Source organism: Penicillium subrubescens (genome assembly GCF_028828155.1).
Source record: "Penicillium subrubescens strain IBT 31985 chromosome Unknown utg000003l_segment0_segment0, whole genome shotgun sequence".
Classification (NCBI taxonomy): domain Eukaryota; kingdom Fungi; phylum Ascomycota; class Eurotiomycetes; order Eurotiales; family Aspergillaceae; genus Penicillium; species Penicillium subrubescens.
The window spans coordinates 2,008,394-2,036,117 of NW_026643153.1; the positions used below are offsets into that span (position 1 = coordinate 2,008,394).

Genomic DNA, 27,724 nt, shown 5'->3' on the forward strand with positions numbered 1-27,724 from the left:
ATCATAACCAACATCATTCAAGTTTCCAATCCTCCTTATTCAATTCCCATTTCCCACACAAATATCCCAACCACTTCCGCACAGGAATAGCCTCACCCTCCGCAGAAATCACAAGCTGCCCATCCGTTTCAATAGCCGGAACTCGTCCGCGACAAGCCCACGCAAATCTCTTCGCATCCCAAACAGGCAGACGGAACCAATCGTGCGACTCGCTACAAACAAGCAGCTTAGGCCGTCCCTGAGAAATATTCTCCTTTGAAGTTATTCTCTGGTGACAGCTCTCGCAGAAATGCGTGCAGAAGCAGAACCCGCAGGCCCAGAAGGTCTCGTCGAATCCGCAGTGGACTTCACAGCCGTCGCATTGGATGAACCACTCCAGCATGAGGACGTCGTTGAATCCCTTCAGGATTCTGGCGAGTTCTTTCCAGTGCGGGGATTCTTCTTCCGTCGCTTTTTCGGCGAGTCGGGCAACTTCGCTCTGAAGTGTGATGACCTGGATTAGGGGGGTTTCATCTTCCGAGCAGTTTGAGGCATAGAAGTCCGTGATGACCTTTGTTGCGGCTGTGGCTGCTGCTTCGTCACCAATGTTCAATAGTTCTGCTAGAATCTCTTGGTTCAGGAAGGCGCTTGGGATGAGCTTGTATGCTACGCCGGCATTCTCGTAATCACCCACGTGGGTCAGGAGATGGGCAAGCTTGCTATAGCCTACCCAGTCATTTCCGGAGTCATCATCGGTGAGGATGGTGAGGGCGACTGCCATGTCCCACCGGAAGAGAGCCTGGGCCTGGGTGACCTGGTTACGCAGCACGTATTGAGAAGCGAGATAGCATTTGGCTCTTGTCCAACCTGACATTCCGTCCGGTAATTGATCCGTGGCAATCCTCTCCAGTTCTTTGATCTGGTTCTGAATGGATTGTTCATCTCCGTCGGATAAGAGGCGAGTTTGATCAAAGTGATACTTGCTAAGTATATCGCCGACGAGAATCAAGAGACAACTGGAAAGACTTCTAGCATCGCTGTTCTCGCCGATCAAAAGTGCCGTGGCGCTGTTAGCCGCTTTCACAGAGTTATTCTCCCGCGCAACTGTCCAGCACTTTTGCCAGTGCTCCACTTCAGATTTTGTCGATGTGTGATCCTCACCACAGAGGGAAGCCGCAATACCCTTGTGTAGATGGAGAATTGCAAGGTCTTCGGGACGACTTTCACTCTCGGCGCTTTCAATTGCTTTATCCATACATTGAAGCAGCTCGGGCCAGCATTCCGGGATGAGCGATGCACCGGAAATGACTGCGTTGAATGTGGTGAATATAGCCAAGTCACTGTTAACTTCGGCTTTGTAGTCGTCAATGACTAGCTCCAGGATAGGTTCCAAGAGGCCCGGGTGCAGTCCATCTTCAGTGGTGAGTGCCTCCCGGACAACGGCTGCCTGGCCCTCAACCGTACAGTTGGAAATACGGTTCTTGAGAATGCGATACCGAGTTTCAATGTGTTCAGGGTCGAGTTCACGGGCCTTTTCATAGTACTCAAGCTCTTCTTCACCCGCAGACAGTCTTCCCATTTGAAGGAAGATATCGCGAAGTTCTTTCTTGTCAATTTCTTTTCCGGATGCTTCGTCATCCTGAAGGATTTTCGCGGCCTGATATCACATCAGCACTGATTGAGTCCAGTATCTGTGTTTATCGAAGTGCTATACAAAGCGATCTTACCTTGCCATATTCTTCACGGGCTTTCTCTGGTTGCTGGCATCCATTGTAGGTCTCTCCAAGTCTTACATGCCAGACGAAATCCGTCTCCTCGATCTCAAGAGCAATTTTGCTCCAGTTGGACGCTTTCTCGATCAGGAAGGGCCGAATTTGGTCGAGTTCGTCGCGTTTGATAGACATATACGCGTCGTTCTCCACGTTTACTGCATCGGAAATACCTCGGTTGTCGTCTGAAGTCTATATTATGGAGAAAGTAAGCTCAAATACCCCATATACCTAAAGCCAGATATCTGAGATCAAACATACCATTATCAGTGCATTCAAAATTGTAGCGCAGGGCCGAAGTGGCTGCCATTCCCTGTCTTGCAACCATCGACGGGCAAGCATTTTCATGAACGGGGTCAACAACTTTCTCGTTGGATTCCAATCATCAGTCGCAGCAGCGAGCCACTCTGCCTTGGATGATTCAAGCTTGCTGATAGCTACCGGATCCTTCAGCCAGCCCCAAATATAGTCCATTTCGGATTGATTCTCCGTCCAGCCAAGCAGCTCAGTGCTCTTCCAATGCTTCTCCAGGTGTTCAGGGTTATGGAAGACATCAAGGAGGTTCCTCGCGATGAAACGTCTCTCATCGGCACTCAGCTCATCAGCCTCCGTTGCGGTGCGCAATTTATCCAAGTGCGATGTGAGACCGGCCAAAAGTTTCGGTCCGACAAGCTCTGTCGTTTCATTCGGTGCGTTGAAGAGGAGTGAGAATACAGTTTTGAGCATAGTCATGTGGGAGTCGATATCGTTGATCCCGATACGTTTCTTCTGGGTGGGACTGAAGCCGGACGAATCGGCGGTGATGCCAGTTGGAGCGAATTTGAACTGATCGATGGCGCCAAACCGGCCCAAATCCCAGAAGAAGCGCTGGATGCTTTCCGTGTCGGCATTGGTGATTGTAATATTGATGCTGATTGTGCGTTCATTGGAAGCTCTTTTCTGCGCGCGGTCCTCCAGCGTAACAGTATCCCAGACATGTTCCTGCAGCAGGACGTCTCCGTCCGAGTCAATAACGAAAAGCTTCGAGTATGTTCCCTGGAGCTTTTCTCGTAGAGACTTGAGGGATGTCGCTTCAAAGCGAAGGAAGAGGATTCCTTCGAGCTCTTCAACGCTGTAATAGTAAGGTCCAAGATAGGCCCAGAGGAGCAGTTCATTCACCTCCTCGACGAGATTCTGGTTGTTGGGCAAGGCTTCGAGAGATGCGATATCGTCGGTGACCGTGGCCTTGGCATTCTTCTTGGTTGCGCTCAGAGCCTTTTTCAGATCGTCCTCCGTCATCTCAGACTCTACAATACCCTTGACCATGCCGATGTCGCTTCGCACTTGAGTGAAAGAGCCCTCCGCGCGTGTCTTGAGTCCGGCCTGGACTTCTTCTTTGAGTCGTCGATTCTGCGCATTGGCTGCTTGGAATAGATCCGAGTTTTGCAGCTCGCGCTCGATGTATTTGTCGATGTCATCTCCATTGCATGATCCAACGTCAATCCCAGGGAACGCTAATGGTTCAGCAGGCGCTTCCCCCAGGTTCTCTAGCTTCTGTATGCTGCCACACACAAGCACTCTAGCTCCGCTGCGTGTTTTCTTGCGAGGGTTAGAGCCTTGAGCTTCATGGATCCCTTGGAAGACTCTTCCAAGCTCCTGTAGCTTGTTTGCTGGCAGATTGTCCATCCCATCAAGCAACAAAAAGTGGGTTGCAGTCTGTGTGGGGGCTCCAAGTCTCAGGTCGGTCCAAAGCTGTTGACAGTCTGCATCCCGGAAGTACTTCGCATCTTTCGTGAGGTCTTTGGGAACATCTGATCCATCCTTAGCTCCATCTGCGCTATCCTTGAAGCTCTCTGCTAGCCACTTTGCATACGCGGCGTCTTGCAGAGCAAGTTGAACACACAGACACTTCAATGCTGTCTCGGCAGGAGTTTTGTCGTCGTCAATCTTTCCTGTGGGAGAGAAGGCATAGTAAGCGACAAGCGTCCGTCCTTCGTTTTGAACCAGCGTCCGTTCGGTCTCCGGAGCCAAAGAGGATGATCGTTTATCAAGATTTTTGTAGACAACTGATGCAAGCACTGACTTTCCACACCCACCGTCGCCAGTCAAGAGAAGCACAGGACTTGTCTCCGGGGGATCTCTCTTGACCCAATTGACATATACGTCCACTTGATTCAACCATTCTCCACTCCCCTTGACGGTACTTTTCCACAGACTGTCGCAAACATTGATTGCGCTTGTGACTTCGTTTTCCGAGATTCCCAGGGTATTTCGAATCTTCTCCAGGTGGTTCTTGGTCGTCTGTTCGGTTCGACGCTTCTGTTGTTCCGCGGATAAAGTCCCAACCTTGTCTTTAATGTCATCCGTGGTCTTAATTATCTTCTCGGTATCATCTTTGACCAAAAGAAGTGATCGCTTGGTCTCGATAACCTGTTGAATAGTCCATGTACCCTCGATAATCTTCTGTGTTTGAATCAAGCTCTTAAAATGTTGCAGCTCGTCTTGAATGGCCGCCTCGTCAAACATGGCCTTCTTCAGGTTGGCCTTGAGGCGCATCCAGAAGCCGCCATCTCTGAAATTGATGCACTTGGCACAGAGAGTCACGAAACTGACCATGACCTTGTTGATGGCCAAGACCATGTCGGGATGAACGGCATCCTTGCTCTCAATGTCTCGGTACATCTCGAACTGCACTAGCGTCGGCTCAACCTCGAGGAAGATGCCATCAACAGCGGCATGGAAGCCATGGAGCTTCGGAGGAATATCGAGAAGGAAAGACAGCGCACTAAAGCAGACGCCTGACGGAGGAAAGACCTGGTACAAGAGGCTTAGCTATCCATCTCCATCTATGCATACGTGAAAGGGGACCTTCTTACCAGCGACGCAGCCTGGGAGGCCACTCCACCCAAGAGCTGGATACATTTTATAATTCGTAGACCAGCTTGCTTTGCCTTCTGAACATCCGGGTCCTTCGAGGAACGGCCGGCTTCGATCTGGTCACGAATACCTTGTAACGCAGCGGCCGAAGTCGGCTGGAGTTGTTTACCCGTCAATCGCTCGAACTCGCGCCGTGCGATTTCCCAAGCCTCCGTAACGGATGTCGGGTTCTCCTTTTCACCCATCTTGCACGGTTATGCGATCCAGTATGGAATGATTATTTCAAATACGACTCATCCCCTGAGAGGACTCCTATAATTATAAACAACAGCCCGCCAAGAGCCCTCCACAACCTATTGGGCAGTTGGTCCACATGAGGGGACTTTGCTCGTTCAGCTGCGGCTGACGTGAGGTGCCAATTTGGGTCTAGTGAGGGCACAGAGTTGCAGATGAGGGGAACGTGATGTTCAACAGCGCAACTAATCTGCTCAGCGAAACTCAATTGAGCAGTTGAAGAAAATGGGCTATATTTACGGATGATACTACTGGGCCGCATAACGCAAAGGGCCAAGAGAAGAACAACACAAGCACAATGCAGAGGGCATCTAGCGCCATCAAAACGAGAAGAAAACCATCAGTCAATTCGCTCTGCCGCTGCAGACTCAAAAATAAGATCCTATACAACTCAAGAAAAAAAAAGACGGATGAGAGAAAAGGCTGGCAGACAATGTTCTTTAAACCAGTTGGAAACATTCGAAGGGATGAGGGTAGGCACATCAAGTGAGATGACCACAAAACAAGAGGAAAGAATACAGGCCATTCGAAGTCAGAAGAGTCCAGTTTAGAAGAGAGCACCATACACAGAAGACGCCGTTTGTCATGACTTCATCAAGAAAAACATATGACTTATGGCTGTGGCCCAGGGACAGGGGCAGGAGAGACTCCAGGGATTGGGGCAACACCCAAGGCTGGGCTGGCGCTGGCAGAGGTCGCGGCACCAGGTGCTGGGCTGGCATTGGCACTACCACCCACGTCAGGGGTGGCGGGTGCACTGCCGCCAGTCTTGTTGATTCGTTCTTCAACGCGCTCCTTGTGTTGACGGTTACGCAGATGAACTTCGAAGTTGTCCACTGTCATGCCAGGACCTGGGGTGTATAGCTTCCCAGGGCAGTCATGGCAGCGGATACGGGGCAGGTATTGATATTTGATCTTCTGACCAGCTTGAAGGACGCTTGGGTTGGAGACAGGCGCGAGGGTTTCCGTATCCACAGCAGAATAGCGCATCACTCCTTCAAATGAGTCATTAGGATGAGATTGCTTTAGCTTTGTCAGGCCAGCCTGGAGCCAGCTAGGCGGAGGGGGCTGAAAGCGCATAGGAGAGTCAGCCAAAGCCCACGAAAAATTTCCAACAACGATCAGAATCTACTCACTCCTGGGACCCCTTGCTGGGGCGGGTTCGGTGCATCAACGGCTCCGGTCTGCTGAGGCCGTGGGGGATGGTGTTGTCGGTTCTGTTTGTCGGAGGGAGGTGCCATGGCGCCAGCTTGCACCGCTGGGTCGAAAATCCGTTTTCCACTTCGGAGATCTGCCAATTTATCCCGTGAAATCTTGAGTCTCACAACTAGCTTTTCCGGCTCTTCGAAACTTTCTTCTCGCAATTGCTGCTGACGCCGTGACGACACTCGGGTGGGCTCCTGCAACATGGGCTCTGGGGTGGCCGACTGCCCCAAGCTAGCGCGCAAAGCTGCGTGGGCTGCTGTGGCCGCGCCTCTCATGCCTCTTGTGCGAGCAGTGCCTTGAGAAAGATGTGGGCCAATGGCCGGTGACCCTTCGTCCGAGTCGTCACTTTCGAAGTCATCGGACTCTTCGTCACCACGGGTTCCTATCAATCCACGACGGCGGCTAGACCCGGAACGCTTAATGACATTGCTCTCCTCGAAGGATTCTGCGGAGTTGGGAATAACAGAAGAAACGATGAGCGTGCGAATAGTACGTTGCCGGTCCTTGAGATCTGGTAGAGCTGGACCACCACGACGATTGATAGATCGCTTCTGGCGACGTTGTTCGCGGGAAATCGAGATTTCGGTGCGCTCGAGATCGGCCTCGTTGAGTTCGTAAAGGTATGGCGTGTGCTCCTTGGCTGCTTGGAAGGGGCGGAATGCGGAGGATACGGGAGTTGGGAGGAAGGATGTGCTGAGATCGGGATCCTCGATAGGACGGCCGTCGAAGGGGTGGCTGACGATATAAAGAGACTTGGTGAACAATTGAGATTGCTCACGAATGGAATGGGCAATGGCGGTGGTAAATTCTCCCGAAAGGGACAGATCGTCCGTCAAACGAAGGGCAAACTCCTCCGGTGAATTTTCGGGATCGTTGATGTCCCATTCGAATTGATCGATGAGGGTGTGTTGACCGATAGTGATATTCAGTTTGATCAAAATTCGCATCTCATCGTTCCGATGCGCTGTGTAAGGTAGTTGGGGGTCAAGAGGTTCTTCTTGCATGTAGATCTGGGGATAGTAATCCATGATCTGCTCCTGGATGCTCTGCGAAATCGTCCGTATCAACGGAGCGGACGATTCCAAAGACAATCCCAGATCCTCAACCAATTTTTCAGCAAACAGATCCGGCGACACGACACGGTCATGGAGGTTCCAGGTGAAAGTATCTCGAATCTTGACCTTTTCCCAATCAATATCAAGTCGGATAGGAACGAGATCTTCAATCTGCTCGTTTTGTATCTTCATATCCCGCCTTGAAACCCGTAATTCGCGGGTTTTGCGGTTCCCAGGCCGACGTCTATGAGCCGGGTACAATATCGGTAGGCTTTGAGTGTGTTGAGTTCGTAGATCGGTCCGCGGGTTTCCAAATCCTTCGTAGCCCACCCCAAACAACGCGGCTGGGTTGCCTTGGGTTTCGCGACGGACGGCCAGGTAGAAATCCCGTTCTGCTCGCTTCTGTTGTTCCAGCTCTTGGGCTGGGTTCTCCCAGGCGACCGCCGCCGAATATTGGAATTCGCGGTTAACATAATGGTCTAGCAAAATCTTCTCGACAGGCGTTTCACGCGTGCGAACAGCCATTGTTCCCGAAACATCGCTAGCATGAATGACGGATCCATCACGCGATCGCTTCCTACTTTGTGCAGAGCCATTTGTGCCGTTCGACTGGTGAGTGCCATTGGTCTCATTCGTAGACTCTCCGCCCGATGCGCCCATCTTAGCTTGCGCGTTCTGTTTTCCTTCTGCGATGCTATCAGATGGAGGTCCGTTGAGGGACTGGGCCGCTCCGTTATCCAAGGAGTCAAACCCTCCCGCTCCCAGGTCAGATGCGCCGGAGCTGTTTTGCATGCCCGACTGAGATCCAACGGGAGACGGGTTTGAACCAGTGGCCAGTTCAGGTGAGGGCATGGCCGACAACCGAGTGAATTGATTCGAACGTTGTGTAGTCGCTCGCGACGGTGATCGATTAGGGAGTGGCACTCGACGCGATAGGGATAAGGGCCAACACGATTAAGGCAGCATCATTGAGCGATATCTGGATTGCGATTGCATCTGCGTCAGTTCAATGATCCCATACACATGATCTATGTTTCTATCTCCATCATAAACGACCACGCAGCCACGCTCGTCATGTGTGATGCCGATCGATGGACGTGTCGCGACGGGCGCATGTCCCCAGGACAATCACCGGGATGACGAGCAGGAACGGCGCGTAATTGATGAGATATCGGAGGAAGGGGATTGATAGCAGGCGACCAGGGCTAGAATCAATCAATGGGTAGGGAATCCACGTACCGCAGCCGAAGGAGGTTTGGGGAGGCAGATTGCGCTCTGTTCACGGGTCACGCCAGCGACCTACCAGACTCCAACGAGGACTGGATTGGACTAGGGAACCGGTCGGACAACCCACAACTTGGAGCTCAGAGACAATATTAGGTGGCCTTTCCCACGGGGGTCGGTTGGCGCTGATAGGCTTGGGGTTGGCGGTACCTTGGAGCGCGCGGGTGGTGAGAGAAGTTCAAAGGAGAAGGAGGATTACGAGATATCCGCTCCCGAGCAAAGGCAGGGGGAAAGCCTCGGTGACCCTCTATCACGGCCACCACAGACAGAAATTACAGGCTTAAGCTATCAGATACCACTAGAAGAGTTCCTCGATTATCATAAACTTTCTAGTCTGTTGTTTTATGCTGGTTAGGGCGCTGCGCCAGGTTTGGCTTAAAGGCATGTGGGGTCATGTGATTCCGCTACGGGGCTGGTTGTTGGTGCCTTATTTGTGAGGCCTGAAATAAAGTCTTGGCTTCGAAATCTATGGATCAGATATGCTTTGCATCGAATAATATGAAGGAGTCAGTTGATATCTGGAATACACACCGAGTAAAGTGTATTCCTGACTGATGATATCACACTCTCAGATAGTTACTTTTGTCGCTTGGTATTAGTAATTGCAACGCGAGTCCCCGGTGTATTTTGGAAGCTTCAGGTACTTGCTAAATAGATAGACGGAATATGTAGGAAGATTGAGATGCAATGACTGTATTTCACACCATCTAGGTTTTAGCCTACAAGCCTAAGATCGGCAATGACTGCACAATGATCTGAATTAAATACCCCGTCATCGAACCTGTTGGCCATCACAGAATAACCGTCCACTTTCCAGGCCTGGTTGCCTCCAGAAGCGAGGAGGACATAGTCAATACGCGATGGTGGCTCATTTTCATACCCAAACCCAGTAAAGGTATTGTGACTCCCATATCGCCGAGAAGAATCAACCAATTTAAAGGTATCTTCTAGATCCCCAGACCCTGTCAAGTCCGAATAGGCTTCTTGGTCTTCTTGGCTGTTCAAATCGCCCGCCAGGAACGCGCCACCAATCAAGGTCCCAAACTCGCCCTGTCGGTACCCATGGATCTTCGCCCGAATGATGCGCGCAGCCTCTAAGCGAGACTGAGATCCCTGGTCGTCTAGATGTGTGCTCATGGCAAGGACGGTATTGCCGCTTTCACAGTGAGTAAAAACACCGATGGTGACAATTCGAATGGAGGCCGCATCCCAGCTTTTAGATGGCTTTGAGGGGGTCTTCGATAACCAAACGGTTTCCCAATGCAATAGCTTCCATACCGATGGTCGATAGAAGATGGGTGAGTATTCGCCAGCCTGATGCCCGTCGTCTCGACCGACCCCGATGTATGCCCAGTCTGGGGCCGAGGATGCCGTCCGAGGATTTAGTCCCACCAGGATATCTTCCAGCTGTCTATGAAGCACTTCCTGGAGGCAGATGAACGTGCCACTGACATGGCGAGTGTGATACCCGAGCTCGTTCAGCAAAAGTTGCTTGCGCTGTTCCCAGGGAACTTCCCCCTTGAATGGAGAGCTGGTGGCATATCGGATGTTATGGGTCAACACACGGACTGGAAGCTCTGGGGTGCATCTCATCCTAGACCACGGCTGCGATAAATAGTGGAAACGAAAGTCACACTATAGTTTAGCAAGCGAGAGCTTGAATCCACGAAATAAGATGAGGGGAAAGAGATGCCGAGACCAAAGAGGAGAAGTTCGAAGGGGAAAGGAGGGGTGATTGGAGAGGCATACCGGATGATCCCTGCAGGCGCAGAGCTCACGAGACCTCAAAAACGAATTGTGTACGAGCCAGCGGGCTCGAATTGCCCTCCAGCATAGTTTATGCGGGGTTTCAATGCAACAATGGCTTCTGCTGGAGGCGTCAGTAGTCCCCTCAGCGGCTGAGCCATGACGTCTTCGCCGGCCGTAACCCTAGACGTTGACGGCCTGAATCGTCAGGCTGGAATTTACCCCCACCACCGCTAAACGCTCTCTCGTTCGCTGCACACGACTTACTCTTGATCTCCATTTCTCCTCAGCTCTCCGCGGATTAAGCATTCGCTTCCTGAAACTACTTGCATTACTTTCCCTTCTCCTCTCGTGAGCTCAAACTATTTCACAATGGCGGATACTACTCAAGCGCCCGAGGTTGGTATGTGAAAACATGCTCGAGGTGCTCCCACGAAAGCTCTAACGTTTTGTGGGTGTCGGTTGGCGGACCTTCATTCAGAGCTTCGCCGAGGCCTAGCCCCAAATGAAACTGCTATCTTGGACAAGATACCGTTTATTATATTCAGAAAACTAATTGCGCCTTCTGTTTGATTTAGACTACACCCTCAACAACCCTGACACCTTGACCAAGTACAAGACCGCTGCTCAGATTTCGCACAAGGTGCTCGAGGCCGTCACTGGTGCGTACTTTTTTCACCATTCCTCCCAATTCGTTTGGTCTGATCTAACGCTGGATATATAGCTCTGTGTCTCGAGGGCGAGAAGATTGTCGAGATCTGCCAGAAGGGTGACCAGCTCCTCGATGAGGAAATCGCCAAGGTCTACAAGGGCAAGAAGATCGCCAAGGGTAAGCCTTGTTGCCTCGGAACAGGAATGAGTCAAATATGCCAATGCTAATTCATGCAAAAGGTATCTCTCACCCCACTACCGTCTCTCCCAACTCCTATGTGACTCCCTACACTCCTCTGGTGTCCGATGCCGCCGAGGCCGAGACCACCCTGAAGGCTGGTGAGATCGTCAAGATCCAGCTGGGTGCTCAGATCGATGGATTCGGTACCATTGTCTGCGACATGCTCGTCGTTGCCAAGAAGGACTCCGCCAAGGAAGTTGTCACCGGCCGCGAGGCTGACCTCATCCTCGCAACCCACTACGCCAACGAGCTCCTCCTGCGCCTGATGATTCCCCAGGGTCTGCTTGCCCAGGGTACCGACGAGGAGAAGGCCAAGGCCACCGCTCAGCGCCCCCTACCCAGGCTCACATCTCCTCTCTCCTGGAGAAGGTCGCCAAGGCCTACGACTGCAAGCTTGTCGAGAACACCACCAGCTGGCTGTTTGACCGCAACGAGATCGAAGGCACCAAGAAGATTATCCTGGCCCCCGGCGACGGTGTCCGTGGCGATGGTGTCCCCGAGGTCGGTGAGGTCTGGGGTGTTGAGATCGGTCTCAGCTTGGGTTCCGGCAAGGTCAAGAACCTCGACCACCGTGCTACCCTGCACCGCCGTACCACTACCACCTACATCCTGAAGCGCCCCAGCTCCCGCCAGACTCTGTCCGAGGTTGTCAAGAAGTTTGGCACTTTCCCCTTCAGCTTGCGCCAGCTTGAAGACGAGAAGGCCGCCAAGGTCGGTGTTGTCGAGTGTGTCCGTAACGGTGTCCTGCGCCAGTACGAGCCCGCTGGCGACGCCGAGGGCGCCGCCGTCTCTCGTCTCCTGTCTACCATTGGTATGTCTTCAATGCCTTCTCTAATAGACTGCCCCATAGAGATATAAATTTGCTAATTGTTTCATACAGCCATTACCAAGAACGGTCTCACCAAGCTTGCTGCTCCCACCATTGACCTGGAGCAGTTCAAGTCCGACAAGAAGATCGAGGATGAGGAGATCTTGAAGATCCTTGAGCAGCCCCTGGCCCGTTCCACCGGCAACAAGAAGAGCAAGAGCAAGAAGAAGAAGACCGCCGGTGGTGAGGAGTAAATGCACCTGACACGATTATGATCGTCGGGTTCCATTGTGACCTACGTCTATATTCAATGTTGGCCACCGCTCCACATTCGAGCATGCAAAATCTCAAAAACTAAAAAGATATCCAATGACGAATCATCCCTTTGCAGGCTATATGAATTTCCTGCCATCTAAAGAAACCTTTCTAAACGAAACCAGATCTACATGAAGAGATCTTGGCAATATCCACTCATGGACAATAACTTCGAGATGAGGTGAATCGATCTCACGATATGCACAGGAGTCTGGAAACTATTTGGCACTTATGTCATTAATTACCAGCAAGTGAGAGAGTTTAATCCAAATGAAGATGTTGCCATTTCTCTCAAAAGGTTCACCGCGGTCCACTAGAATGTAGTTTTTTTCTCTGCGGTGATCATGCTGTAAGCTGTAATAATCACCCCAGGACATTCGCTACAGCTATTATTGATCAATCATTCCCGATGTCCCATATCTGGGCCTTCTTCCAGTGTGGATGGGGTCTATAGACCGGTGGTCTTGTCAAGACAGGGCGTTTTAAAGCCTGTGTTCTCTAGCCGACTTGATATTAGGGATCCGTATAATGGGATGCAGTCCATTTCAACACCTTGATTACCTATATCAAGACATAAAGTGGGAGATAGCTATTGGGTGCAGCGTAAGACTGTCTCTTAATTTTCTTCTAGTTGCCTGCTCAGTCTAGATAGTACTCTCACAGCCAACTGTGGAATCAGAGGCTCTGAATAGTACGCTGCCCACGCAGACTGCTAGCCGATTGCTTCCACCTCTGCTCTGCTCCTCTCTCTTCTCTTCTCTTTTTCCCTTCTTCCTTCTTCACGCCAACAACCACTCACGAACTTCGAAGATCTTCTTCAAGATCTTCCAAAAGGTACGTGTCCAGGCAGACGATTCGATCGAGGTGTACGTGAATACATACTCGATCCCCACTACCTCTCTATATCTCAGAGCCATTTAATGACTCTTGATCTCACTACTTTGCTCTGATACCCATCATATTGCTATCAGAAGAGAAGTACTAATAACTCGCTGTCACACAGAACACACCGAAAAAAATCACCTTCGAACATCCCATTGCGTGAGTGGACCTATCTCATCTTTTTTTCACTTCTGAATCTACATTACTTGATGGAATTGATAGGCCAAAGAAAGCAAGAAAGACGAAGCATGAGCAGTTAGGGCTGGTTATGGAAGCTTGGCGCTAATTCCTCGGCAGGGCGGTTCCGCTTACCGCGATGGGCGTCTTAACTCGGGCTCGCAGCCGCCGAGCTGATCCTCAACCCGCGGCACCCGCAAAACCGAAGCCTAACAAGCTTCAAAAGAAGAACCCGCGTCAGACACGCGCCGAATCGACCACGCCAGGCAATGCGCCTGTGATCGAGACCGACACGCAGTGTCCAGAGACTGAATGGGTAGATCCGCTCCAAGCACGCGCGCGCCCGTCCTGGGCTGATCCCGATTCCATTTTCACGCCGCGAGTGAACGCCATCCTCAAAACCATGCGGCCGATTGGGCAGTACCCGACCGCGGGCGACTACAAGAGCGTTGGACTGACGCCTCCGACGAAGAACGCAATCAAGCGCGCGTTCAAGTTCACGGTGCGCGCGACTGACGAGGGCGTGGATGCCATTATCACCGATGCTCCGACGCCAATCACGCCTGTGGCAGATGATGGACTCGTTTCGGACGACACGCTGGTCAAGGCTGATGAGGGTGCCTTGGGCGTAGGCAAGGATTTGGGGACCGTGAAGGGCTCGGTTGAGGCAGCAGACGAGGTAGCAAACAAGGCAGCTGTCGAGGCAGCTGTGGTGGGGGACCTGGTGAGAGATGCGGACGTAGGTGAGGTTCGGGGCAGTAGCCTGGCCACCCCAACCTCTGAAGCAATCGGACTTCAGACCACACAGACATCTCTCTCTCCTCTCGAAACACCAGTCGACACCCTCGCAGAAGAACTCTTTACCAACCCTCTTCTGACTGCTCCTGATACACTTCACACTACTACCCTCGACACGCAAGAAAAACCCCTACAAGCACACTCACCTCTTATCACAACTCCTCTCATCACAACGCCTCTGGAAGTCATGGATACCATGGCCTCCGAAATTGAAAAGCCCGTGGACCGCGATCTCATCGCCGTCCTGAGCTCTCTCCCCGTTCCTCAGTCCAACAAGTACGATGTGGCTCAGCTGAAGCAAGTCGTCGCAACCTCGATCTCTTACGCTTGCGAGGCCGGGAATGATGAAGTGGCCATGAGTCTACTTCACTACTGGTCCGGGATCTCGGACGATGATTTCAAGCTGTCCCTGATCTACAACATGGGTCTGAAGGAGATTGACCACATCCTGGAAGCCGTCCTGAAGACCATGTTGCGCCAGTCGATGGAGGATGCCTCGGAGTGGTACCAGGCGTACATCGCAAGTTGCCCTGTTGCCTTGGATCGTCGCAACTCAGGCAGCGACTCCAGCCTCTCGTCTGCCCAGTCCCTGGAGGAGCCCCAGGGGGGCAAACATTTAAAGTCGCAGACATCTACCGCGATACCTCCGGCCCCCGCCTCGAAGATCTTTTCAACACCGGCAAATCCAACACTGCTCCGTTGAAACGGCCTAAGAAGCCTTGCCCGGTGAACGAAAAATCGTTCAAGCGCCGTCGTGAGTGGGAATCTGACCCCTCACTTGATCAGACCCTGCGAGCAAAACGTGCTCGCCTCCTCAGGGACACCGAACCAGAACCTGAGGAAGCGATGGTTTCGCTCAGCTCACTTCGCCCGAGAAAGGGCCGGAGTGCCACCGTCGACCATCCCCCTCCCACTCAGTTCCCTGACACCACTGACAGGGAAGCGATCGCTCAGTCAGTGGAGGTCACTTCAGACCCAACCCCCCTGCACCCGCGCAACGAGGTGGCCGAGGACGTGGGCGTGGTGGCCGTGGCGGACGGGGCCGAGGAGGTCGGGCTAGAGCCGCGCAGTCTTCTGGAAGCCAGCAGCCAGAGACTGCTGCTGCTGCCGCCGCTCCTTCGGCTTCCGCTCCTGCTGCCGCCCCCGCCCAGGTTCTTGGGAAGCGCCGTCGAGAGTGGTCACTCGACACCACCGTCTCTGCCGAGTCGGAAATGTCCAACGAGTGCTACTCCGATCGGGAGAACGACTGGCACGGCGAGTACGATCGGCGCCAGATGCCGAATTCAATGTACGTGTTGACCTTTGTTTCTTCTTGAGTGAGATGATCAATGAAAGACTCTTTGCTAATTTCGTTTCTACAGCGAACCGCCTGATAACAGTGACAACTGTTATGAATGCGACCAGGTGGGCAATCTCCTTTGCTGCGACACCTGTGAAAACGCATTCCATTTCGAATGCCTACGTCCTCCCGCGGATCCCAACAACCCGCCGCAGGGTGAGTGGTACTGCCCAAGCTGTGGAGTCCGCAACCCCCTCACCACCTGGATTGCGCATGGCCGCCACAAAAAGCGCAAGACCGAGTACACCCCTCCTACCGACATCAAGGACTACTTCATCGGCGTCACGGAAGGTCTGCAGTTGGACTCTGCCGAGCCCAAGAACCTCAGGAATCGGCGTTTCTACAAGACGGTTCCCCACATACCCCGTCTGACTAAGCCGCCGAGGACCAAAACTGCCACTCCTGCCTACGAGGATGAGAGCTTCCTGAGGATGTTCGACACCGACATTAAGCGAGCAATCCTCTGCAACATTTGTGGGCGGTGCACAGATAACGTGCGCCCGATCATCCGCTGCGACTACTGCCCTTCTTACTTCCACCTGGACTGTCTTGATCCTCCCCTTGCGATCCCCCCTAACCCTCGCGCTGGGTGGATGTGCCCCAAGCATGTTCGACCTGAGGACCTTGTCATAACCAAAATGGTTGATGGTCGTCTGCAAGAGCGCCGTCCGCGCCGTCCCAAGCACACTGTCACTTCCGTTGACTTCGACATTATTCCTTACGACGATGTCAATGAGAGCACTTTCGATGATGACTTCCGTGAGAAGCGTCAGCTCCGTGAGGCAGGGGATGTCATCCTGGACTTTATCTCCGCCGTTCAAGATGACTCTGCTCGTCGACAGAAGAATTTCTTTGCTGGTCTCACCGATACATGCCTCAACCTTACTAAGAACATGGTTGAAGAGCATCTTGCGCGGAACAGCGCCTCATCTGCTGATGAAGCCACCGCAGCAATCGCCCCGGCTATCAACGAGGCAATCGAGAACCTGCAAAGTGGCAAGTCGACCAAGGACCAGTATGATGCTGCCCTTACTCTTGTTGGATTTGCCAAAGGCGATTCAACCTCTGCGGAGTGATTTCCCCTGGGGATTTTTTTTCTCCTCCTCTTTCTCCTCCTCTTTCTCCTCTTTCTGCTGGTCATTCTGCTGGTCATTCTGCTGGTCATTCTGCTGATCTTTCTGCTGGTCTTTCTGCTGGTCTTTCTGCTGGTCTTTCTGCTGGTCTTTCTGCTGGTCTTTTCTTTCTGCTTCTCTTTCCGCCCCTCCTTCTCGGGTTTCTGGTTTCTGGTGTCTGGTCTCTGGTCTTGCAAAATTGCGATGGGCATAGGGCGGCGCATTCTAGTGTACGATAGCATAGACCCAATGGATAATTTCCATCTTCATCGTCTTCCATCTTGTAATGTCGTAAAAGTAGTGTGGTACAACTACTAAGCCTTTTCAGCTATTCAAAAAGACAGGACAAAAGACATGTAGAAATATCTTGCTTAAAAGGTAAACTTAAAGCATATCTATTCACATTGTAAAAACGTTTCTCCAGTCTAGATACCAAGGATCCAGTGTACCTATTCTTCACTTCATCCGAAAGTGGAATACTCTGTCTTGCGAAAGCACAAGTTGGCGTGCGAGTAGCCTCGGCCTTTATTCAATGGAAATTCGTACTCTACATGCCAAATTCGGAACAACATACAGATAGACCCAGCACCTTCGTAGAAGAAAAGAACCAGAGCTTGTAATCAACAACACGCAAGAATAGTATAGTATCATCTCGCTGGAAAGAACACCCGAAAATGGGAGGGATAAACCTAGAGGAATTTCTTGGGCATGTTTGCACGACGACGCTTGTAGATGATGTATGAGGTGGCGAGGAGGACTTGGAAGGCGATGACCAGGAAGATGAAGAAGCCCATGCGGGGAGAAGAGGCAGTGATAGCTAGGAATGGTGTTAGCTGCTTGAATTTTAGGACAAGATCATGGGGTACCGGGACTTACCACTCAAGAAGTGGCTTTGGAGGTTTTCAGTGAGACTGAGATGCGATGAACGCAGAGTATCCTGGAGCTGGTTGAAGCGGCTGCTGTAGTCCTTGCCCTCCAGGTCACGCTGGATGTTCTGGAGGAGGGACTCGATGCGCTGGAGTCGCGCGTCAAGGGCAGCAACCTGCTCCTTGGAAGCAAGCTTTTGCATGAGCTCAGTGTGGCGGGCATCGCTCTTACCACCCTGGGCCTTGATGTCCTGGATGATGGTGTTGGTGGCCTTGTTCTGGAGCTGGATGCGGCCCTGGAGATCTACGAATTGAGCACCAATGCCCGCGTCCACGACGGGGTTGCCAGTATCACGAACAACGGGAGGCTGGTTCTGGTCGGCGATTGGCTGTTGCTGTTGCTGCTGGGCACCACCCTGGTAAGAAGGAGCGGTCTGTCCCTGTCCAGTGGCAGGTGACAGGATGAACTTGAAGATCTCGAAGGAGTCGGGGTTTTCGGGGGTGGCAGCTGTAATGCCGAAGGTGTTTCCGACGGGCAAGTTGACCTTCTCAAAGTCAGATAGAATGCGTGTAGAGAGAGTTTCGGATACCACATACCTTGCCGGTTGAGAAACAAGCCTTGTCATCGACAGTAACCTCGAAGATCGAGTTGGTGTGCTTGATCTTCACGACAGTGGGTCGGCCCAAGTTGCGGTAGGCATAATCACAGTGGCCGAAAGCAAGGCTGTCGACGCTGCGGTGACTCTTGTAATCTGTTGAGCCGTCGTTCAGGAATCCACGGATGCTTCCACCCTATTAATTCAGTGAGTGAGTGTGCTTTTGAAACTGAATCCCGGTGGGACGCAAGACATACCCGACCGCCATGTGTATCAACGACAAGCGCAAATCCATCGAATTGGCCGACAGTATAGATGCTAGAGGTGCCAACCCGGGCTTGTCCATCCTTCGTATACCATAATTGGAGGATACCACCCGCTCGTTCAGGCCCGCTGGCACGGAATTGGAACTCGGCTGACCATTCTTGTTGGATGACTCTGCGCGAGAGTTAACACAAATTCAGTTGGAGAAGCTTCGGGGTATAACGTACGGACTCTGGCCCCAAGCAGATCCTCGAGTGTTGCCAGGGTATGGTGGGGTCAAGATGAGCTTATCGGAGAGCTATATTGAAGGTTAGAGTGATATCACACCGTGGATTCAACGAGTGACATACGAGAGATGGCTCATGGCCCTCTCCACCAATGTTCCATCCGGGGATTGAGTCTCGACTTGGCGAAATCCTGCCGATCACAGTTAGATTTGATGAACACACGACCAATCACGTAGCGTACGTTTTTCCATAACCAAAGCTAGCACTCTCAATAACCTGAGCAGTAGCTCCAATGGCGAGCAGAGCAATCGTAGTAAATGTCTTCATTATGGCGTGGGAGGGAGGTGAGCGAAGCAGAAGGGTTCGTCTTCGTCGGTGTGCGCAAGGGCTAAACAAAGAACCCTTGAGCGCAAGTCAAATATGTCCAAGCACTTTCACACGGATCTCAATTCCAAAGTTCCAGACGTTGTTTATTCGGAATCGGAGCACTTTGAGCGATTGGAAGCTTTGCCGCGGTCACAATGGCACGATTTATCGGACTCGCATAGGCTAGCGACAACACGAGTAGTAATCCACCCAACCACAACGGCAATCACGCAAAGTCGGACCTCCTTAGCAATAACAGCGGCAGAGGGAGAGACGTCAATGAAGTGTTGCAGCTGGATACTGTTGAGAATGGTATGGCGCACGCCGACGTCCGAGAAGTCCATGCGGAGAAATTGGCTGTTGATACGCTGGCCTCAAGCGCCCTAGCGTTGTTCAGGGCGCAACTCCTGAATGGATCTCCGCATGGCGCCCCCACGTGACTGCGGAGGAGCTTCACACGTCCGCATTCCGCCCGCTTCCCTGGATTGCTTCCTTCGAGATCGCCAACAGAATTAGGTGCTACGGCCATGGCTGAGCTTTATCCGTCATTGGCGCAGTGCGCCATTGTGGCTGCAGCCTTTAAGGTGCTGCTGTTCCCGGCATAGTGAGATCTCTCCAGAAACCCCGGCGCGACCGGCCGCAATAGCTAATTTCAGTCGTGATTCTAGCAAATCGACTGATTTCGAGGTGCATCGCAACTGGCTGGCCATTACACATTCTCTCCCGGTCAAAGAATGGTACTATGAGGTTCGCATATAATAGCAACAACTACAATTTATGGCCCCTAATTTTATCTAGAAAACCTCCGAATGGACCCTCGATTACCCCCCGTTCTTTGCGGCTTTCGAATGGCTGATGTCGCAAGCTGCTGCACTTGTGGACCCTGCTATGCTGGTTGTGAAGAACTTGGGATATGATTCCTTGGAGACAGTCTACTTCCAAAGAACTACTGTGATCTTGACGGAACTAGTTCTCGTCTATGCGCTGAGCAGGTAAGAAACTATATCTCTGGCGCATAATCAAGCTAGCGCCATGCTAATCTCCTATCCTTCCTCAGATTCATCAAGTCCGCTCCTCTGGCGAACAAGCAAGCGGCTCACGTGGCTAGCCTTTCAATCCTCCTCTCCCCGGGCCTTTTGATTATCGACCACATCCACTTCCAGTACAATGGATTTATGTACGGCATCTTGATCCTCTCGCTTGTTCTGGCTCGCAAACAACTTCTTGCCAGCGGCTTTATATTTGCCGCTCTGCTCTGCTTCAAGCATATCTATCTATACCTTTCGCTGGCCTACTTCGTCTACCTCCTCCGCGCCTACTGCTTGGACCCTAAGTTCCGCCCACTATTCCTGAATGTCATCAAGTTGGGGGTCTGCGTTGTGGGCGTCTTCGCCATTGCTTTTGGACCATTTGCCGATCAGATTCTCCAGTTGAAGGATCGGCTTTTCCCGTTCTCGAGAGGACTGTGCCATGCGTACTGGGCGCCGAATTTCTGGGCGATGTACTCATTCGCAGACCGCGCCTTGATTCCATGTAAGTTCTTTTTTTTATCGGACGTTGTTGTCTGGTCACCATTGACATTTTTATAGTGGCTCCTCGTCTTGGTCTGCCGGTCAACCGTGACGCCCTCAGTAGTGTTACACGAGGCCTCGTTGGAGATACCTCTTTTGCTATTCTTCCCGAGGTGACCAAGGAGCAGACGTTCCTCCTAACCTTCGTCTTCCAGCTTGTTCCCTTGGTCAAGCTCTGGCTTCAACCAGACTGGAATACTTTCATCGGGGCAATTACTCTCTGTGGCTACGCCTCGTTCCTCTTTGGCTGGCACGTCCACGAAAAGGCCGTCCTCTTGATCATCATTCCTTTCAGCTTGATTGCTCTAAAGGATCGCCGCCACTTCTCTGCCTTCCGCCCACTTGCAGTTGCAGGACATGTCTCGCTCTTCCCGTTGCTCTTTACACCCGCCGAGTTTCCTCTAAAGACGGTTTATACAATCTTCTGGCTCATCCTGTTCCTATTCATTTTCGACCGCATCGCGCCAGTCCCTGAGCGGCCACGGGTTTTCCTCTTCGACCGCTTCTCCTCACTATTCTTGACATTGTCGATTCCTGTGGTCCTGTACAGCTCGCTGCTTCATCACTTGATCTTCGGATCGCAGCGGCTGCAGTTCCTCCCCTTGATGGTTATGAGTAGTTATTCTGCACTTGGGGTGGTAGGGAGCTGGGTTGGATTTATGGTAGTATACTTCACTACATGAGTGTATTTCTAGATAGCAATTACCCCAAAAATGAAATAGTAGACTCTTTTTTAATGATCAAAAATTCTCTCGTCCCTTTTAATGCAGCTGCAGGTCCATTTCGGCAGGGGTGACGTATACTTCATGGTGTTTGCACTGTTTGGCTGACCACGTGGGCTCAGACCCACTCTACCACGGAGTCTATTCTGCACCTCGCCAAAAGAGGTTAGTCCCGCCCCGTGAATCCATGCACCACGCCGTCAGCGAGATGCAGGCGGGATACAAATTGGGGGTTGTAACATCACCCTGTCAAATTCAGATTGTTTGCTCTGAATGGTAAGTTGTAACCCTCGATGTGGATTTTGGGTATATAGAGGAGTTTTGTCGGCATTTTTTTAAGAGAATGTGGCAGTTCCGATCGTGCACAATATATATCCGATGGAAGTACGGTATCAGTCAGCACACTTGGTTAAGTAGAAGCTCTTCCTGTGCACAAGAAAAGGCTCATTAAAACTAGCAACAGAGGTCATTATTTTATGAGCAGGTACTCAATAATAGACATCAAGGAGGTCATAATAAGGAGACAATCAGAACTATGAGTTTTATATCAAGCACGCCGAGTATGTCATAATTAAGGTGCGCACTGAAGGTTCCTTGACGCGTCATGATCAAGTCTACGACAAGACTATTCGAGATAAAGTTAAGAAACTAGTATATTCTGTATTATCCTTGAAAGAACTCCCACGAATAATATGATTCTATTCAAACAGAGATGAATGGGCTTAGCAAACTAAGTGCGGGGAGGACGCTGCGGTATGTCATAAACGTAGAACCTAGTATGGTCTGCTAAGTAGGTAGTTATGCTCTCGAATTGATTGTACTTCCTGTATATCAAACAATAAATCTGTTGATGTCTAGCCTAGGTAAGAAGATGAAACGGTATGAAACACTGTCCTAAAGTTTAGTCCAAACGGCCAGCTTGTTGATGCAGTAAATGAAAATGCCCAAGTATTTTTGATCAACCATTGATAATGAGAGCAGAATGAATATAGAATCTCAGAAAGTGTCCAAGTGATCAAACCTTCAGAATAATACTACTCATGGCCTGGTTCATTGTCCGAAAGTCATACTACCCGGCCAAACTTCACAGGCAAAACCGGTGAATAGGTATGAACCCAGACAAAATAGCATATACGTAGGGAAATTACGCACTGATATCAGCTTGCCTAGGTAAAGAAAACCTTCCCAAACAGAGTGGATGATAACTTTCATGCAATAGCTTGGTGGTTCAGCTGCTTCCATTCGAAGATGCAGGCCGATAGTTTGCTATCAAACGAAGAGGGCTGAATTGCAGTGTAAAAATTCACAAGATATCGAGTAAAATCACATAGCAGCACGGATTTAACAAATATGATCTCAGCCATTATTGGGCTCTCAAGGATAGAAGGCGTACAAAATGTGTCATTCTCATAGCGTAGATGACGGATCTACTTACCTGAATAGGAAATTTGTTAAGAAATGATGAATAAGATTTTGGCACGATAGAATAAGATTAAATTTGCTAAGTTAAGTTCTCTTGAATATAAACAAAGACAGGGGTGGACAAAGAATGTATTTCTGGAGGTATCTAGTAGCTGTTTTTTAGACTTCATCCTAGTCACTGATAGAAGGTCTAAGAGAGGTATTTGATAGTTGGGGTGGAAAGGATAGTTTTCTAGTTAGAATAATAATTGTTATTTTCATTAAATTCTACAGTGACCAGCGAGTCGAATGAGTATAAATAAGCGGATAGTTGGGGTGGAAAAAGCGAAGTGGATGGCTCACGGCGGGCAGCAGACGGACAAGACAGCAAAGAAGGAAAAAGGGAGAGGGTCCCGCAGGAAGCACCGCCGAGGAAGGCGGTTTTCTGCCTTTGGCTCCCGCTGCTCCTCCTCTCCGCCAATCAGCACCTTCCATCCGGGGCGCGGTTGATCGACCGCTCCTCTTTTGGTGCTTCTTCTTCTGCTTTGCTTTCTTTCCCCTTCAATCCTCTTCGCTTTGCGCGTTCCTCCACCATCTCCGTCCCCAAACTATCAGTCTCATCTCTAGGCAATTGTCTGGGACTTTGTGCCATCTGCGACGCGTTTCGCCCGGTATGTCCGCCATTTCCTATTTCCATGTCTCGCTTCTCCGCGCTCCGGTCTGTGTCGCTTCGACCGCAACCTCCGCGAAGTGCCGTCTCAGGATCTCCGGTGGCCGGCGCCGAGGTCCTTGCTGGAATATATCCCCGTGCACACACTATCCTTATCTGACGCGGTTCTGCGATTTATACTTCGATCTGATCCGATGCAGTCGCTGACGAGTCGCGTGCTTTTTTAGTCTTATGTTCGAGGACACCCGCGTTAGTCTCCGGTAGACTGGCGTGTGTCCGCCCACCTTACAAAGGATCATGGTACGCGATTTTCCTCGTTCCTGGCCGAGACGGACTATGAGGTCACTGGCGGTGGAACAGTGCAATAATCGAGAGGCGCAAACTCACTGTCATCTAGGTCCTTTACAAACGCAAACCGGTCCAATACCTTCCGCGACCCGTGATCGAAGATGATAGCTCCGAGGTATGCTATCTAATAGCTGTGACGCAGGGGGAATTGCCGGTTGACACTTCCCGTTTCTTTTGTTAGGTCTGGGTGATCCCGGAGACCAACGAGGTCTTCACGAGCTATGAGCCGTACCTCCAGCGGATGGACTTTTACAAATCGCGCCGATTTATTTGCGAAATCACGGGCCATTCGGGAATGACCTTTTTTGAAGCGCTTCGGAGCGAGGTAGGTGGAAATACAAGGTGGCTGCACGGACGTGTGCTGATCATTTGGGAGCAGCTGGAGGAATCGCGCGAGGTCAACAACAGCTTCCCGGAAGCACTGAAGGAGCCAATTCTCCGTCGCATTCAATTTTCGACGACCTCAAGAGTTGACAACCTGGGTATGTCTTTTTAATCATTGCGAATTGTCTAAGGACATTGTACTAACTGTTGGATCATTTCGGCAGTGGACGAAATATATGAAGTGAGATTGACTATCTTGAACGACTTTGCATGGAATATCTGATCCTCTTACTAACAACGACTCAACAGGAATTCAAGTCAGACTTTTACCCCGGAGAGCCGGTCCTTATCCTACTAGAAGACAACAGCAGACTTCACGGCACCATCAGAGACAAGGCCAACTTTGCCGAGCAATTGTACGCGGACGGCACCATCAAGACCCCGGCGTATGCCAGGTATCTGGTCAAGATTTCCGATCGCCCTAATGAGGAGGCCTTGTTGGATCAGGATCATATCACTCGTGATCGAAAGTCGTTCACGAAGTTGATGCTGCGTGGCTTTATCAAAAATAATGTTACTCGAGAGTCCTGGACTGGTGCTCCGTGGCTGGTGAAACCGTCGGTCGCCGAGGAGTACAAGATTTCCACAGAGGTGCCTAAGCATTTACAGTATGGCGCCAAGGTAGCAGAGAAGAAAGCAATGAAGAAGGCAGACCAGGAAGGCTTCTTTGGGTTCTTTTCGTCTCAGCAGCTGCCTGAACTGAAGCCAGCAGTCAAAGGAGCCAAATCCAAGATGACCGCACACGACCACGCCAAATCACGCGAAGCCCAATACCTGGAGTATCAACGATCTCTCAACGGAAATCCAACCTTCCTTCCTCCAAACAACCCACTTCGCCCAAGCAAGCCGCCGCTGGTCGGTGACAAGAAAATGCCACATCCCTCAGTTGTCATCAAAGATGAGTCTCGGCCACCATCACCACCTCCGATCAAGTACCCCATGGAGGATCTTGAGCTGGCTCCTACCAAAGACAAGACTCACCGCCCGACTTTGAAATTCCTGATGGTGGGCGATACTGACGATGATGGGGCCGAGGACTTGCTACCTGACGACGTGGAACCCGAGTCAGTCGGACTCCTTTTGGAAACCTGGGATACCCTCAATGTTTATTGTGAGGTGTTCCAACTGGATTCATTCACCTTCGACGACTTCGTTCAGGCCATGCGCTTCTCTTCTGAGGAAATGGACTGTGAGCTCCTCGTCGAGATTCACTGTGCCCTCCTCAAGAAGCTGGTCAATTCCGAGGGTAACGGCGGTGCCGCCCAGATCTCTCTTCCGGATTTCCCTTCTGAAGACTCGGACGACTCTGAGAACTCAGATGAAGACGATGAGAATGAAGAAAGCGAAGAGGAAGAAGAAGAGTCAGGCCCAGCTAGGAGAATGACTACTCGTGGCAGCTTGGCAAAGAAAGAGGCCGAGAGCCTGAAGGCACAGCTCGAGGAGCCCGAAGAGGATGAACGGATCCATCGTGCTGCGGAGATGTTCGGCAACTACAGCTGGATTGATCGGCTGCGCCGACGAGACTTCCGCAATGGTGGATGGGAATTGGTGATGATTGGTCTTCTGCACCAGCTGTCTGTTCGACCTCGTCTCGAGCAGACCTGCAATGAAATTCTCAAACACCTGGCGCCGCTCGAAGAGCCCGCCACCCAGAAGACTGCACGGGAGCAATACCGTACCCTGGATATTAATCTTCGAGTCAAGGCTCTCCAGATCATCTGCATGCTGAGCTTGGAGACAAAGGCCATCCGCAATTACATGGAGGAATGCAGTGTTCAGATGACCGAGTTCCGCAAGGTGAAGATCGAGCATCAAAAGGCTCGCAAAGCTGCGTAAGTTCAGTTCGTTCTTGAAAAGGATATCAAGCTACAATTTACTAATTAATTTTTGCTCTACAGACTCCAAGACTTGCGACAATTGCACCAAGAGCGAAAGGCACTTCAGCCAGAACCCGAAAAGACCACCGAGAAATCGCCGACCCCCGTGCCAGAGCTTGACGGGCTAGACGACTCGAAGATGACCGGTTTGGAGGGTGATTCTGAGATTCCCATGGATACAGATGACGAAGACACTCCCCGACCGCGCTCGCTCCGAGGCGGTGCAGATCGCGCGGCCGAACGCAAGCGCAAGCAAGACGAGGAGCGCGAACGAAAGGAGCAACTGGCCAAGCAGCCTAAAGGATCCAAGCAGTATCAGCGTGTGCTCAAGAAGATTGAGGATCAAAAGGCCAAGATCGCCAAGATCGAGGAGAAGATCGAATCGGTGGACAACAACCTCCGCGAGGCTGACTGCCCCCGTACGAAATGCCTGGGCCTGGACCGTTTCTGCAATCGGTACTGGTGGTTTGAGCGCAACGCGATGCCTCCCGCTGGAATGCCCGACAGTTCTACAGCGGAAGCCAACTATGCCAACGGTCGTCTTTGGGTGCAAGGCCCTGATGAGATGGAGCGTGCCGGCTTTATCGACCTGACTGATGAGCAACGCAAACAATACCAGAAGCATTTCCACACCACCCCGGCTGAGCGCAAGAAGCACGAAGAGGGACCTACGCACGTGTCGACTGCCCGTGAATGGGGCTACTACGATGACCCCGAGTCTGTTGAGCAACTGATTCAATGGCTGGATGCGCGAGGCAACCGGGAGTGCAAGTTGCTGAAGGAACTTCATTTGCAACGATACACTATTGCGAAGTACATGAAGAACCGCCAGGAGTACCTGACTGTCAGCGCCGAACGAGCCGAGTCGGAGGAACTGCCTACGAAGCGTGTGACTACGCGCAAGAAGACGTATCTGGATGTCAACGAGCACCGCCTCCGCTGTCTCCGGTGGCACAACGGCACGTCTTTGAGTGAGAATGGCCATCTGCACGTCGATCCTGAGCGGCCCGCCAAGCGGCAGAAGCGGAACGCCGATGATACGCGAGGCAGCCGAGGAACGCGGGGAAAGACGTTGACCCGACGGGGCTCACGGCGCGGGGGTTGATTGTTTGAACGTTGATCGGGTGTCTCTCTAATTTCTGTTTTCCTTTTTGTTCCTTGAAAGAGTTTCTTGTCTACCTGCTCACGCGACCTACGAATTCGTTATTAGTGTACTATTCTTAGGAACGGGGGGATCTTGTGTACAGTTCTAAGCATCTTCTGGGGAGTCGTGGGGGTGGTGTGTTTTATGGGGTGGTGTTTTTTTTGCTTGTTTTTCTATGGTGGGTTGCCAATCCATAGTCAGATAGAAGAATGGGAGCACATAGACCGGGCTTACTCTATCTCCATCTATAAAACCCGTGAATACTTACATAACGATGACTGACTCCTGATCGCTGACAATTCGGCTTCTCGGGACTGGCAGTTTTGGTAGTTTGGGCAGTTTTCGTGACCCGCCACTCGGGTCCCGGGGTGGACTTGGTAACGGTACGGTATTTCAACGGTTACTCACGGGCAGCGGCTGGTATCGGCATGTCAATCTTTACGCCGAACCCGCAATGGCAAACCGACGTCAGCGAGGTTCGACTTTCAAACATTCAACTTCTTGCCTTGTGGTCTCTTTTACTCCTCACAATCCCTCTTAACTCTGAGAAATATCTACCGCGAACATCGCAAATACCTGTCACATACATCCCGAATACTATCTGCATGGCCCGGAGAGGGTCCCGACAAGCCTCCGGTAGCCCGAAACTTTTCTGCCAAAATATCGCCGAGTGATCACGAGGGGCGCAGAAACAACCGTAATTCCACCCCAGACCCTCTTTCCCCAGTTGCGCCTCGGCCGCACAAGATCGCCCTTCACCTCCCACTCTTTTTCTT

The 27,724-nt window shown here is 51.4% G+C and overlaps 9 protein-coding genes across 9 annotated transcripts; 4 read left to right on the top strand and 5 right to left on the bottom strand.

The window, feature by feature from the left end:
• Nucleotides 1-13: 13 nt before the first annotated feature.
• N7473_004758 (uncharacterized protein) lies at nt 14-4,849 on the bottom strand (the record flags this gene model as incomplete). Its single annotated transcript, XM_057150698.1, has 4 exons — nt 14-1,636; nt 1,707-1,940; nt 2,010-4,541; nt 4,604-4,849. 4 exons carry the CDS (start codon nt 4,847-4,849, stop codon nt 14-16), a joined length of 4,635 nt encoding a protein of 1,544 aa, XP_057010808.1.
• A 661-nt stretch (nt 4,850-5,510) lies between these two features.
• Nucleotides 5,511-8,011, bottom strand: N7473_004759 (SWI/SNF chromatin-remodeling complex subunit SNF5; the record flags this gene model as incomplete). Its single annotated transcript, XM_057150699.1, has 2 exons — nt 5,511-5,966; nt 6,035-8,011. 2 exons carry the CDS (start codon nt 8,009-8,011, stop codon nt 5,511-5,513), a joined length of 2,433 nt encoding a protein of 810 aa, XP_057010809.1.
• Nucleotides 8,012-9,157: 1,146 nt separating this feature from the next.
• N7473_004760 (endonuclease/exonuclease/phosphatase family protein) lies at nt 9,158-10,036 on the bottom strand (the record flags this gene model as incomplete). The annotated part of the gene is made up of 1 exon (XM_057150700.1): nt 9,158-10,036. The coding sequence occupies one exon, from the start codon at nt 10,034-10,036 to the stop codon at nt 9,158-9,160; it is 879 nt and encodes a 292-aa protein (XP_057010810.1).
• Nucleotides 10,037-10,561: 525 nt separating this feature from the next.
• N7473_004761 (curved DNA-binding protein (42 kDa protein)) lies at nt 10,562-12,143 on the top strand (the record flags this gene model as incomplete). The annotated part of the gene is made up of 6 exons (XM_057150701.1): nt 10,562-10,592; nt 10,768-10,851; nt 10,914-11,018; nt 11,081-11,359; nt 11,410-11,892; nt 11,962-12,143. The coding sequence occupies 6 exons, from the start codon at nt 10,562-10,564 to the stop codon at nt 12,141-12,143; spliced, it is 1,164 nt and encodes a 387-aa protein (XP_057010811.1).
• A 1,259-nt stretch (nt 12,144-13,402) lies between these two features.
• N7473_004762 (putative PHD finger domain protein) lies at nt 13,403-16,476 on the top strand (the record flags this gene model as incomplete). The annotated part of the gene is made up of 4 exons (XM_057150702.1): nt 13,403-14,565; nt 14,619-15,090; nt 15,147-15,349; nt 15,423-16,476. 4 exons carry the CDS (start codon nt 13,403-13,405, stop codon nt 16,474-16,476), a joined length of 2,892 nt encoding a protein of 963 aa, XP_057010812.1.
• A 725-nt stretch (nt 16,477-17,201) lies between these two features.
• N7473_004763 (uncharacterized protein) lies at nt 17,202-18,792 on the bottom strand (the record flags this gene model as incomplete). The annotated part of the gene is made up of 7 exons (XM_057150703.1): nt 17,202-17,329; nt 17,389-17,923; nt 17,976-18,170; nt 18,232-18,412; nt 18,466-18,536; nt 18,589-18,655; nt 18,707-18,792. 7 exons carry the CDS (start codon nt 18,790-18,792, stop codon nt 17,202-17,204), a joined length of 1,263 nt encoding a protein of 420 aa, XP_057010813.1.
• Nucleotides 18,793-18,935: 143 nt separating this feature from the next.
• Nucleotides 18,936-19,175, bottom strand: N7473_004764 (uncharacterized protein; the record flags this gene model as incomplete). The annotated part of the gene is made up of 1 exon (XM_057150704.1): nt 18,936-19,175. One exon carries the CDS (start codon nt 19,173-19,175, stop codon nt 18,936-18,938), a length of 240 nt encoding a protein of 79 aa, XP_057010814.1.
• Nucleotides 19,176-19,358: 183 nt separating this feature from the next.
• Nucleotides 19,359-21,085, top strand: N7473_004765 (dolichyl-P-Glc:Glc1Man(9)GlcNAc(2)-PP-dolichol alpha-1,3-glucosyltransferase ALG8; the record flags this gene model as incomplete). Its single annotated transcript, XM_057150705.1, has 5 exons — nt 19,359-19,435; nt 19,500-19,578; nt 19,630-19,823; nt 19,889-20,364; nt 20,421-21,085. The coding sequence occupies 5 exons, from the start codon at nt 19,359-19,361 to the stop codon at nt 21,083-21,085; spliced, it is 1,491 nt and encodes a 496-aa protein (XP_057010815.1).
• A 2,407-nt stretch (nt 21,086-23,492) lies between these two features.
• Nucleotides 23,493-26,909, top strand: N7473_004766 (uncharacterized protein; the record flags this gene model as incomplete). Its single annotated transcript, XM_057150706.1, has 7 exons — nt 23,493-23,495; nt 23,593-23,658; nt 23,725-23,868; nt 23,923-24,025; nt 24,092-24,108; nt 24,177-25,759; nt 25,826-26,909. The coding sequence occupies 7 exons, from the start codon at nt 23,493-23,495 to the stop codon at nt 26,907-26,909; spliced, it is 3,000 nt and encodes a 999-aa protein (XP_057010816.1).
• Between the last annotated feature and the right edge of the window lie 815 nt (nt 26,910-27,724).